The following is a 13,154-nucleotide window of genomic DNA, read 5'->3' as shown; positions in this document are numbered from 1 at the left end:
GGCAATAGGACGACTAGAACTGTGGATCGTTTGAATGGGTTCCTCGGCGACACATACCACCAACGGTGAAGCCACCGTACTGTAGAATCCCACGTTAGCGGACCCTCCAACTTTTGGTTAGCCACCGGACGGGAACGGTCACCGTGACTGCGCCCGTCAGCCCTCCTGCTTCCTCCGTCCCACTACAAAACCCCCCAGCCTCCCATCCTCAGAGAGTGCTCCCCTCCACTCACCACCTCTCTCCCCTCACAAGAGCATCGCCATTCTGAACCCACCGCACCACGTCGATCGCCAAGGTCCGTGCCTCACAACCACAGCGTAGCTAGCTAGCTAGGTTGCTGTGTTCGGGCAGCCGCAGTGGGGTACGAGCCGGAGACGATGATGATGATGGGCGGTCGCGCGGGGGCCGGCGGCGTGGGGGCAGGCGGGGGGCGGTGCCCGTTCACGGCGACGCAGTGGCAGGAGCTGGAGCACCAGGCGCTCATCTACAAGTACATGGCCTCCGGCGTGCCTATCCCCTCCGACCTCCTCCTCCCGCTCCGCCGCAGCTTCCTCCTCGACTCCGCCCTCGCCACCTCCCCCTCCCTCGCCTTCCCTCCGCAGGCCGCACGTAAGTGTTCACCGCCTCCATAATTTTCCTTCCATTTACGTGCCCTTCCGTACTCTGTACCGACGTGCTTACTAACGGTGTTGCAGTGGGCTGGGGTTGCTTCGGGATGGGGTTCGGCCGGAAGCCGGAGGACCCGGAGCCGGGGCGGTGCCGGCGGACGGACGGCAAGAAGTGGCGCTGCTCCAGGGAGGCGTACCCAGACTCCAAGTACTGCGAGAAGCACATGCACCGCGGCAAGAACCGTTCAAGAAAGCCTGTGGAAATGTCCTTGGCCACGCCCCCGCCGCCGCCTTCCTCCTCGGCCTCCTCCTCCTCCTCCAACGTCCACTCCGCCGTCACCGTCGCCACCACCACCACCTCCCCCGCGCCGTCCTACCACCGCCACGCCGCCACGACTCACGACGCGGCACCCTACCACGCGCTCTACGGCGGCCCCTACGCCTCCGCCGGCCGCCAGCAGCACGGGAGCGCCTACCACCACGCCGCGCAGGTCAGCCCGTTCCACCTGCACCTCGACACCACCCACCCGCACCCGCCGCCGTCCTACTACTCCACCATGGACCACAGCAAGGACAGCTACGCCTACGGGCACAGCGTCAAGGAGGTGCACGGCGGCGGCGAGCACGCCTTCTTCTCCTCCGACGTCACCACCGACAGGGACCACCAGCACCACCAACACCACGGCAGCGCCGGCGGCCACGGCCAGTGGCAGTTCAAGCAGCTCGGCGGCATGGAGCCGAAGCAGCACAACCCCACGTCGCTCTTCCCCGGGTGCGGCGGCTACGGCAACAACGCAGCGTACGCCATCGACCTGTCCGGCAAAGAAGAGGCCGAGGAGAAGGAGAGGCGGCAGCAGCAGCAGCACTGCTTCCTGCTGGGCGCTGACCTGAGGCTCGACAAGCCGTCGTCGGGGCACGGCGACTCCGCCGACCAGAAGCCTCTCCGGCCGTTCTTCGACGAGTGGCCGCACGAGAAGACCGGGAACAAGGGGTCATGGATGGGGCTCGAGGGTGAGACCCAGCTCTCCATCTCCATCCCCATGACCGCCAACGACCTCCCCATCACCACCACCTCCCGTTACCACCACGGTACGTCACGTATCTTCTTCTCTTTCACTTCGAAACGAAGCCATTGTTTTCCTTGGCTGAATGGTTCTTTTTCACGATCTGCAGGTGAATGATCCAAGTCCCAACGAGAAGAAGTACGAAGTGTTGGATTGCTGCAACGAGAGGCCATCTCCACGAACACGCACGTACGGAGCGAATCGATTGGTGCTTTCCCGGCGTGCTACTCGAGCTGCATGCCGACGTGCCCTGGACCAGCTATCTCGAGGCATGCATGCACAGTTCTAGCGCTGAAGATGTTGAAACGCCGGAACCTACCACGACCATCATTTTCATTTCTTCTTCCTTCCTTCTCTTTATTAATTTGTAATGTTTGCTTTGGTCGAGTGTAACATTTCCACGACATCCATGGGGGTGGCGAGGCTACTATGTTAATCAGTAGGGGTGAGGCAATCTGAATCTTTCATCAGGGAATAGATCTTCCTCTTTCCTTGCAGTACACCTGTGATATCATGAGATGCTAGCTTGCGAGCTGAGCTGAGCTGAGCCGAGCGTGTTCGCTTTTGTTAACGTCCTTTTTCTTTTCTCTTTCTGATTCCTCTGTGTGAGATGGTTTGTCACATCTGTTGATTCTGCTCAAAGCTGAGAAGCCCGGCCGCCCACACCACACACTGCTCAGCATCACCAGCTTTACTTTATGCTGCCTGTGACGCTCGTACAGTACAGTACTTATTTAGGACAATACAGTACTCCAACTTGGTCACGCCATGCCTCTGATAAGCACTAAACATACTGTTACTTTTCTCCTCCATGACTGACCTTTTGGCTTGGTCAAGAGCAAGCCTCCTGCGCTCTCTGGTCTCTACCGTTTCTTTCGTGATGTCACGTCACTCCTAGCTAGCTAGAGCTAGGTTTCAGTGCTCTACACACTGCATGGCAAGTCCAAGCTCCATTCAGCCGTTTCTCACTCACTGCAAGAAGCTGGCCGGGTGCAGTGTCACTGGCCGAGCTGCAGGGGGGGGGGGGGGGGAGACTGACAACGACTCCTGGGCTGGGCTGGGCTGGGCGAATTGAATGGCTGGCAATGGCAGTGGCAGCCGCAGTGCAATTGCTGCCGGCCGTCCGGCCGGCCAGCCAGCCCCTGAGACGATGTCAGAGCGTGTGTCAGGCGCTGCGCCCATGCGAGCAGCTGGACGGATTGACCGATCTAGGCCCAGATTTGCTGACTGCTGACCGCCAGCGCTGCATGCATCGCATCGCATCGCATGCCTGCCCTGCGCGCTGCATGCATGCATGCGCTCCACAGTGGCTTTTGGTAGGGCGCTGTCTGCCTGCCGTAGCGGTGCGCCGTGACAGTGTCCCGAGTCATGGGCGCAAGTACCGGTCTGAGCTCTACGCGCCACTGCCGCGTGGGCCAGGCCAGGCAAGTCGCACGTTTATTGTAGACACTGTAGCGGCACGGCGAAACTTTCAAGCGCACCTCAACCTGGGTTAATAATGGATCGAGCCGTGTTCTTCCGGCCGGCAGGTCGTACGACCCGAGCTAAGCTAGAGGTTAAATTGATTTCAGTGCGTAATCACGAGTTTGTTGGCCGAAGCGGCCAAGAGACCGGTCAGTGCTCGTCAGTCGTCCGTACACACGCGGCCGGTAGAAATTTAGTCGATGCCCCAGTGGCCAGTGGGTAGCCGCATCTCTGCTCCAGCGGCGCCGATTAAACAAGGCCGCGCACGGTCACCGCGCACTGGGCGCCGCTGCCACGCACGCACGCACGCACGCATGGTCCGTTCAACACCGAGCCGAGACCGACCCGTGCGCGCGCCACCGCCTGCAGCGCAGCGGCGAATCTGCAGGCTGCAGGGTTCACGTGAGGGCGCACGAGGAGAGGTGCTCGACGACGGGTCCGTGGTCAGGGCGGTGGTGGTGACTGGTGGGCGTACGGCGCCGTGTCTCCGCCCGTGTCGCCGTGTTAATTGAATCGGGATAGAAAGCGGAGCGCCCTCGCTCTGCAGCCGCTTAAGCGACGGCATTATTGTAGCACTGACACTGTCCCCAGCTGCGGTGGACGGGCAGGTCCTGGCTGCCATTTCCGTGTAAGCTTCAGCATGTGCTGGGCTGGTGTCTGGCCCTGCCCCGTTGTGGCGCCTAGTATATTTGCGGTGGTGACTGACTGGTGACCACTGATTCTCTTTTATTTTCCCTGTTCCGGGCGGGTGGTTCAATGGCGCTGCTGCATGCCTGTATCATGGTATGGGCAGGCACCTGCACCGGCTGCCCGCGACACGGTTGCGAGAAGCCCAGGAGCAGATCGACGGGAGGGCATGTCTGCCTCCTTTGATGATTGTAATCAGAAAGCTGTTACGGTTTTCTATGGTGCTTGGTGTAGCAGCACCATTACTATGTTCTTTCGGTTTGAGCAGCGCAGGTGTTCCTCCTCGCGTGTACAAATCATGGCAGAACACGTGTGAGGCTACGTGCACTGATTAGCAAGGCGCTAAGGGTAGATGATTCTGAGGTCAAAGGGCGACAGTCAGATCAACGGCAAGCAAGAAAACAACGGAGATGAGCTAGAAAAGCGACTGTCATGTTGATGGGCAACCTAGAACTCTGGGATCCTGTCAGGGGCAAACCGGCTAAACAACCGTCATGCGCAGTGCTTAACTAGCTAGCTCTAGGCTAGACATGCCGATTTAACTAACCCGGTTGCGCAGTCTGACGCCTCGGGATAGCGAGCCCTGCAACGTGGTCGCCGCAGGCGCAGGAGAGCCGGTAGCTCGCTCGCGGTCACCACTCACCACGCTTGCCTCCTTTTGAATACTCGGGTCAGGAGGTCGGTGCGGCGCCGAGATGCCTGCCTCGCCGCGTCGTCACCGCATGCGGTAGTTAGTGTTAGTTCAGTAGGACGTACTGTACATCAGTTTAATTTAGATTTTGATTTGAACCCTCTGTGCCTGTTTTTTTGGGTTATTTTGTCAGTCCAGGGGGATCCGATGCGGGCAGAGGATGTATTTATCTCGGTTTCCCGTGCTCCATCGCCAGTGTCGCGGCTCGTCAGGGAGCTTAAACTAAACGTCCTAATAATCTAACTAATACTGTGTACTGTATTAAGCTGCATCGATCGGGCCTGGGGCTCTGGGTGCAGTGCAGTGCAGTGCAGGAGTATCAATCGATGTTCAGACACGTACGCAGCACCTGCTCCTACACCTGCACACTGTCAGCTAAGTCAGTGGTGCACTCCAACTTGACGAGATGCTGCAGGTGGCTCCAATGGCTTTGCTTCTAGCATCGCTGCTGTTACTGTGTGGCCGTGGCAGGCTTAAAGCCTCTGACAGAACGAGGATTAGGGCGTAGCCTGCCTAGTTGGTTTACCTCAATCTCAGCCTCATGCCTGTTTTCACTGCTCCTCCAAGCATGTCTTGTGCAGGCAGCACCGCAGCTCGACAGCAGACAGTGTGTTGCTTTGCTCCTTTCTTTCTTTGCCAAAATGAATGTACCGTCTTTTTTTTTTGAGGCAATCCAAAATGAAAGTAGCGTGTAACAGCCCGTTTGTGTGTGTGTGGCCGCCTCAAGGCCTTAGTGGGCCTGCCAGGCCCCCTCTAGACGTGCCCGTTGATCCTTCGGCCCAGAGTACTGATTGGTACCCTTCTCCCGGGATTTTTTTTTTGAGGGGCTCCCGGGAATTGGTGGGTTTGCTTATGGCCCTGTTTGGATACTCTAACCGGATTAGAGGTTAGAGTTAGATTCTAACCCTCAACTAACCCTAAACTAACTCTAACCCAAGAGGTGTTTGGATGAGAGGGTTAGATTGGCAATAAATGCCCTTTCTTAATCATTTGGTTACTTTTGTCCATATTCACTGCCGGATTTGGTATGGCCGATCGTTGTGTGGCCTGCTCTCGCTCACAAATCAAGTATAAAAAAGACACACACACGCACACATACGTACCTGCGGGGGCTGCGGCCGGCGGCAGGGCGCGGCGGGGCGGGGCGGGGCAGGCCGGCGGCAGAAGGCTGGGCGTGCGGCAGAGGCTGGGGCGGCCGGCGGCAGGGCGCGGCGGGGCGGGGCGGGGCAGGTCGGCGGCGGGGCGGGGCGGGGCGGGCCGGCTGCAGGGCGGGCCGGCTGCAGGGCGGGCGGGGCGGGGCGGCCAACGGCAGGGCGCGGCGGGGCGAGCCGCGCCAGAAGGCTCGGCGTGCGGCAGAGACTGGGGCGGCCGGCGGCAGGGCACGGCGGGGCGGGGCTGGCCGCGGCAGGGTGCGGCGGCTGGGACGGTGAGGAGGGAGGGCGACGGGAGGGACGGGGGTTGGTGGGAGGATCCGGTGCGGGTGGATGCGGTAAGAAGTGATTTTTTTTTCTTTTTTTTTGTCCCCACCTAACTCTAACCCAAAAAAGCACCTCTTGGGTGGGTTAGAGTTTTTGGGTGGGTTAGATGCATCTAACCCAATCTAACCCTACCTGTTTGGATTTTTAAGGGTTAGATAGCTCAACTCTAACCCAATCTAACTCTAACCCTGGGATCCAAACAGGGCCTATGAACACGGTCTGCTAGTTCCCAACGGAGAACTGATTGTCCGTCAGTTCATCGCAGGTCCCAACGGAATACTGATTGGTACCCTTCTCCCGGGAATTGGTGGGTTTGCTTATGAACACGGTCTCCTACCAGGCCGTTCGTTTCTTGTGATCATTACGGGTTCGCGTCAACCCCCTGTCCTCGGCTCCGATGGCCGGCTCTGACTAAACGTGAGAATGGTTTCATACTTGAACCATACTTGAACCATACCCGTTCATTTATCTCTCAAAACCATACTTGAACCATACCCATTTAATGTCATTTTTAGCCCAACCAAAATTGAACCCAGTATTTTTTTCCACCCAAACCAATTTAAACCCAATACATAACCGTGGGTTTAAACCCAGTACATAACTATGGGTTTGCTTTAATTTACATATGATTGTACAAATTGACATGTTAAGAAGCAAATGAGATAGAAAATGCATAAGTACATCTACAGCAGTTTGGGAAAAAGTTATCCGTGAGATACAGTCAGCACACAGCAAGAGGCAAAAATAAAATGCCCACGACTAAAAATCTCACTAATAAGTGTATTAAAACCAAATTGCTTAGCCAAAGCACAAGCAAACACTTCCGATTTTCATGTAGTGTTTCTCCATAATACATAATTACAAAGTGCATTACAGCATGCACGCGGATCAAACATACTCGTTTTCGGTTGTCGTTGGTCATTGCATATAACCAATGCCTAGAAACCGGTTTGGACCCATAGTTTATAAACGCTAATAATCAAACCGTTTAAACCCATAACCAACTATAACCAAACTAGTTTCTTCACATACCCAAACCAAAACCAAACTAAAAAAACTCAGCCCAATAAAACCAAAACCAATCAAACCCAAATTAAGAACCGAACCGTTACACCCGGTTTTATAATAACCATTCTCAGGTTTAGCTCTGACGATGATCAGAAAGGTTTGCGACTCATGCCCGTGTCCTCCGCTGCTCCGACGGAATTTTTCTTAATAAATTATACCTTGTTGCTCTGGAATTTTGCAGTCGTGGTGCACCTTCGCTTTGTCGACGACGCGCCGATGCTGAGGCTAAACAAGTTCAAGGTCCGGTTTTCCTCTTTTCTTTTTTCCCTTCCAGTTCTTATTCCTGCCTGCAAACCGCGTGTGAGTGGAATTTTTCAATGTACATACGGCCCGCCCGCGGTAGTTCCCTGCTTTAGTGGAATCGAGGTTTCGGTTTTACTCGGATCTCGCGGTTTTCTCTGCTGAATTTAGTCAGCGAATTTGGATAAACTGAAGAACTTTTCCAGTAGTATAAAGATAAACCAGGGGACGTTTTTTTTGCACGCAAGGGGTTTCCCCCTGTCCCATTTTATTAAACGAAGCAATAAAACACCACATAATCCACGACTACCACCACTCGGTAAATCTAAGATCCACCACACCAGGCATAACACACAAGTAATGTCCTAAGATGGCAAGCGACTAACACAAAATACTAATCTCACTACCAGGAAAAAACCTGCAAACGAGTACTTAGCAATCCTGCCATATTACAAGCCAAAGCATCAATCAGAAACCGTCCATGCTATTCGAAGTAGCTCGCCTCGATGTTTGTCCAGTAGCAGGATAAATCTTCTCAGCACCCCCGCTTGTGCAGCGTCGCAGAGCACCAGCCATTTTTGCAAAGTCCCTCTTAGCTTGGCAAGGCCGCATCCCATACCCCTCCATGAATGTCCCTGGAAGCAAAAATCGTTTCTCAATGTCCAGATACTCTACAAGGAGGCAGCCGTGCCCATATTAAGCATAATTCTCTTCTTATTTACTTTCCACATGGAAGATATATCATCAAAACATTGAATCTTTCTTATCACAAAAAACTCAGAGACAATAGAACAAATATATTCAGCATTGATACAATAAAAAAGTGTTGTACAGTTTCCATTTCACTACAAAACAGGCAAGTTAAGTCATCTATATTCTTTCTCTTAGACACATTGTCTCTAGTCAAAACTTTGTTATATAAACACAGCCATAAAAATACATGGATGTTCTGGGGGCAAATAATCTTCCATAAGGTATCTCCAAAAGGAGAATTCACCCCACCAAAATTAGTGCATTTGTAGAATGATCTAACTGAGTAAATGCCATTATGCTCTAACACCCAAACATGCATATCAGGGTTATTAGATAAGGGGAAATTCTTAATATGTTCAATAAGATTCTCCCAAATATTCATCAACCCTTGGTCCACACATCTTCTAAAAGTGAGTTTGAGAGTATTCCCATCTCAAACCTGGGACACCACACAATCTTGTTGATTGCAGATTTCAAATAGGCCCCAGAATCTGACTTTAAGGGAACAATCCCCAGCACATTTATCATGCCAAAATCTAATATTATTACCATCACCAATCTTCCATTCATAAAAATTCCTGGCAGCTTGAAAAGCCCAAGAAATACTCTTCCAAAAGGGGGACCCCCTGTTGCCTGGACCAAAAAATGTTGGGACTATCAACATTGTATTTATAAACAAGGAGCTTCTTCCAGTCACTGTCACTACTATTATAGAATCTCTTCCCCCAGGAAGCTAACAAGGCCATACTATATTCTCTAATATTAGGTATCCCCAACCCACCAAATTCCTTTTTCCTGGATACCAGCCCCCACTGTGCCAAATGATATTTGTGTTGGTCTCCCATGTTCCCCCACAGAAAATGAGCCATCTGAGATTTGATAGCATTGATGGCCCATTTAGGAAATTTCAACACTGCCATCAAGTAGGCAGGAATACTAACCACACATGCACATAGCAGAATAATCTTCCCTTTATAGGTCAGATACCTACCCTACCACCCAGAAATTCCCTTGATAATCCTATTAATGATAGGTTGTAAATGCTCTCTTCCCAGCTTATCATAATGCAAGGGTACCCCCAAATATTTAATAGGGATGGAACCCATGTTACAGCAAAAAATCTGGGCAAAGATTTTTGCTCTCTCATCATCCACATTAATGGTAATAAGATCACTGATACGCCTCCATCGTATCTACTTTTCCAAACTCTTTTGCCCTTGTTTCGGACTCTAATTTGCATGATTTGAATGGAACTAACCTGGACTGACGTTGTTTTCAGCAGAATTGCCATGGTGTTGTTTTTGTGCAGAAATGAAAGTTCTCGGAACGTCCTGAAAATTTACGGAGAATATTTCTGGAAAATATGAAAAATACCTGCGCAACGATCCACCGGAGGGGATGGGCCAGTGGGCCACAATCCCTGTAGCCGCCGTCCCCCTGGTGGCGGCTACCAAGCTTGTGGGGCCCACGGGGCTCTGCCGCCCCCAAACTCAGCTCTATAAATTCACTTTCGTCCCGAAAAAAATCAAGAGAGAAGATTTCATCGCGTTTGCGATACGGAGGCGCCGCCACATCCTGTTCTTCATTTGGAGGGCAGATCTGGAGTCCGTTTTGGGCCCCGGAGAGGGGAAATCGTCGCCATCGTCACCATCAACCTTCTTCCCTCTCCAATTCCATGAAGCTCTTCATCGTTCGTGAGTAATCTATTCGTAGGCTCGCTGGGCGATGATGAGTAGGATGAGATCTATCATGTAATCGAGTTAGTTTTGACGGGGATTGATCCATAGTATCCACTATGTTCTGAGATTGATGTTGCTACTACTTTGCCATGCTTAATGCTTGTCACTAGGGCCCGAGTGCCATGATTTCATATCTGAAATTATTATGTTGTCACCAATATATGTGTGTTTTAGATCCAATCTTGCAAGTTGTAGTTACCTACTATGTGTTATTGTTGGAATTATGCCCTAGAGGCAATAATAAATGTATAGTTATTATTATAATTCCTGTATCAAGATAATAGTTTATTATCCATGCTATAATTGTATTGAATGAAGACTCATTTACATGTGTGGATACATAGACAAAACACCGTCCCTAGCATGCCTCTAGTTGGCTAGCCAGTTGATCGATGATAGTCAGTGTCTTCTGATTATGAACAAGGTGTTGTTGCTTGATAACTGGATCACGTCATTAGGAGAATCACGTGATGGACTAGACCCAAACTAATAGACGTAGCATGTTGATCGTGTCATTTTGTTGCTACTGTTTTTCTGCGTGTCAAGTATTTATTCCTATGACCATGAGATCATATAACTCACTGACACCGGAGGAATGCTTTGTGTGTATCAAACGTCGCAACGTAACTGGGTGACTATAAAGATGCTCTACAGGTATCTCCGAAGGTGTTAGTTGAGTTAGTATGGATCAAGACTGGGATTTGTCACTCCGTGTGACGGAGAGGTATCTCGGGGCCCACTCGGTAATACAACATCACACACAAGCCTTGCAAGCAATGTAACTTAGTGTAAGTTGCGGGATCTTGTATTACGAAACGAGTAAAGAGACTTGCCCGTAAACGAGATTGAAATAGGTATACGGATACTGACGATCGAATCTCGGGCAAGTAACATACCGAAGGACAAAGGGAATGACATACGGGATTATACGAATCCTTGGCACTGAGGTTCAAACGATAAAGATCTTCGTAGAATATGTAGGATCCAGTATGGGCATCCAGGTCCCGCTATTGGATATTGACCGAGGAGTCTCTCGGGTCATGTCTACATAGTTCTCGAACCCGCAGGGTCTGCACACTTAAGGTTCGATGTTGTTTTATGCGTATTTGAGTTATATGGTTGGTTACCGAATGTTGTTCGGAGTCCCGGATGAGATCACGGACGTCACGAGGGTTTCCGGAATGGTCCGGAAACGAAGATTGATATATAGGATGACCTCATTTGATTACCGGAAGGTTTTCGGAGTTACCGGGAATGTACCGGGAATGACGAATGGGTTCCGGGAGTTCACCGGAAGGGGGCAACCCACTCCGGGGAAGCCCATAGGCTTTTGGGGGACACACCAGCCCTTAGTGGGCTGGTGGGACAGCCCCAAGGGAGCCTATGCGCCAAGATAAGAAAATCAAAGGAAAAGAAAAAAAAGAGGGAAGAAGTGGGAAGGGAGGGGGACTCCTCCCACCAAACCAAGTCCAACTCGGTTTGGGGGGGAGTCCTCCCCCCCTTGGCTCGGCCGACCCCTTGGGAGTCCCTTGGACCCCAAGGCAAGGTCCCCCTCCCTCCTCCTATATATATGGGGCTTTTAGGGCAGATTTGAGACGACTTCCTCACGGCTGCCCGACCACATACCTCCATAGTTTTTCCTCTAGATCGTGTTTCCGCGGAGCTCGGGCGAAGCCCTGCTGAGACAAGATCATCACCAACCTCCGGAGCGCCGTCACGCTGCCGGAGAACTCTTCTACCTCTCCGTCTCTCTTGCTGGATCAAGAAGGCCGAGATCATCGTCGAGCTGTACGTGTGCTGAACGCGGAGGTGCCGTCCGTTCGGTACTAGATCGTGGGACTGATCGCGGGATTGTTCGCGGGGCGGATCGAGGGACGTGAGGACGTTCCTCTACATCAACCGCGTTCTCTAACGCTTCTGCTGTACGATCTACAAGGGTACATAGATCACTCATCCCCTCTCGTAGATGGACATCACCATGATAGGTCTTCGTGCGCGTAGGAAAATTTTTGTTTCCCATGCGACGTTCCTCAACAGTTATGACCCGGCAACCCCGAAGTGACAATAACCGGAACCACTCCCGGTGATGACCATAGTTTGAGGAGTTCATGTGTTCACCGAGTGCTAATGCGTTGTTCCGGTTCTTTATTAAAAGGAGAACCTTAATATCCCGTAGTATCTTTTTGGACCCCGCTGCCACGGGAGGGATGGACAATAGATGTCATGCAAGTTCTTTTCCCTAAGCACGTATGACGACACACGGAATGCATGCCTACATCACATTGACGAATGGGAGCTAGCCACATATCTCTCCGTGTTATAACTGTTGCATGATGAATATCATCCAAACAAATCACCGACCCATTGCCTACGAGTTTGTCCCACTACTGTTGTTACTTATTTTTCTCTGTTGCTGTTACTTGTTTTGCTCTGCTGTTGTTACTTGTTTTGCTCTGCTGTTGTTACTACTGTTGCTGCTGTTGTTACTTGCTTTGTTGTGTTGCTACTTGTTACCGCTGTTACTTGCTACTGTTGCTACTGTTGTCACTACTGTTGTTCCTTGCCACTATTGTTACTCGTTACACTTTTGCTACCTGCTACAATACTTTTTCTCGCACCGTTGCCGGGAAAGAATATTTCCCGTCCACGGGCAACTTCTGGCACCATTGGTACAACCGTTAGGAATAGTCTGCCGTCAACAGATCGTTTCTGGCACCGTTGTTATCATACTACTTTGCTACTGATACTTTGCTTGCAGATACTAATCTTTCAGGTGTGGTTGAATCAGACACATTCAGCTGCTAATACTTGAGAGTATCCTTCCACTTCTTGTCGGGCGAACCAACAAATTTGGTTTGAATACTCTACCCTCGAAAACTGCCGCGAACCCACGCGCTGGTGGGCCATTGCAAGACAATTGCTAATTTTGAGCAACTGGGAGCAGTTCTGGCTCCGTTGCCGTGGAGGCATCAAGTCAGGATCACGTCAACATCATTTTTCTAGTGTCGTTGCCGGGGACTGCTAGCAGCATTTTTCTAGCGCCGTTGCCGGGGAAGGGATTGCTATATTCTCTGAGTCACTTGGGATTTATATCTGCTGATCACTATGAAGAATCTGAAAGATCCTGAAACCAAAGTTTTGCCCTCAACTACGAGGGGAGGTAAGGCACTGCCATCTAGTTCTGTTCTTGATTCACCTTCAGTTATGAGTAAGTTTGTGTTGGGGAACGGCGCATGGGAAACAAAAATTTTCCTACGCGCACGAAGACCTATCATGGTGATGTCCATGTACGAGAGGGGATGAGTGATCTACGTACCCTTGTAGACCGTACAGCAGAAGCGTTAGAGAACGCGGTTGATGT

At 51.4% G+C, this 13,154-nt stretch overlaps 1 protein-coding gene and 1 pseudogene across 1 annotated transcript; both read left to right on the top strand.

Moving 5' to 3' along the window:
• The first annotated feature begins 211 nt into the window (after positions 1-211).
• Positions 212-2,170, top strand: LOC123403172 (growth-regulating factor 1-like). Its single transcript, XM_045097129.1, has 3 exons — positions 212-610; positions 697-1,698; positions 1,783-2,170. The coding sequence occupies exons 1-3, from the start codon at positions 379-381 to the stop codon at positions 1,788-1,790; spliced, it is 1,242 nt and encodes a 413-aa protein (XP_044953064.1). The 5' UTR covers positions 212-378; the 3' UTR covers positions 1,791-2,170.
• Positions 2,171-3,777: 1,607 nt separating this feature from the next.
• LOC123405752 overlaps positions 3,778-13,154 on the top strand; it is a 60,876-nt pseudogene continuing 51,499 nt past the window's right edge.

Source organism: Hordeum vulgare, chromosome 6H (genome assembly GCF_904849725.1).
Source record: "Hordeum vulgare subsp. vulgare chromosome 6H, MorexV3_pseudomolecules_assembly, whole genome shotgun sequence".
In the NCBI taxonomy this organism is placed as follows: Eukaryota; Viridiplantae; Streptophyta; class Magnoliopsida; order Poales; family Poaceae; genus Hordeum; species Hordeum vulgare.
Note: the sequence above shows the minus strand (reverse complement) of the source record. Positions and strands in the feature narration are given on the sequence as shown.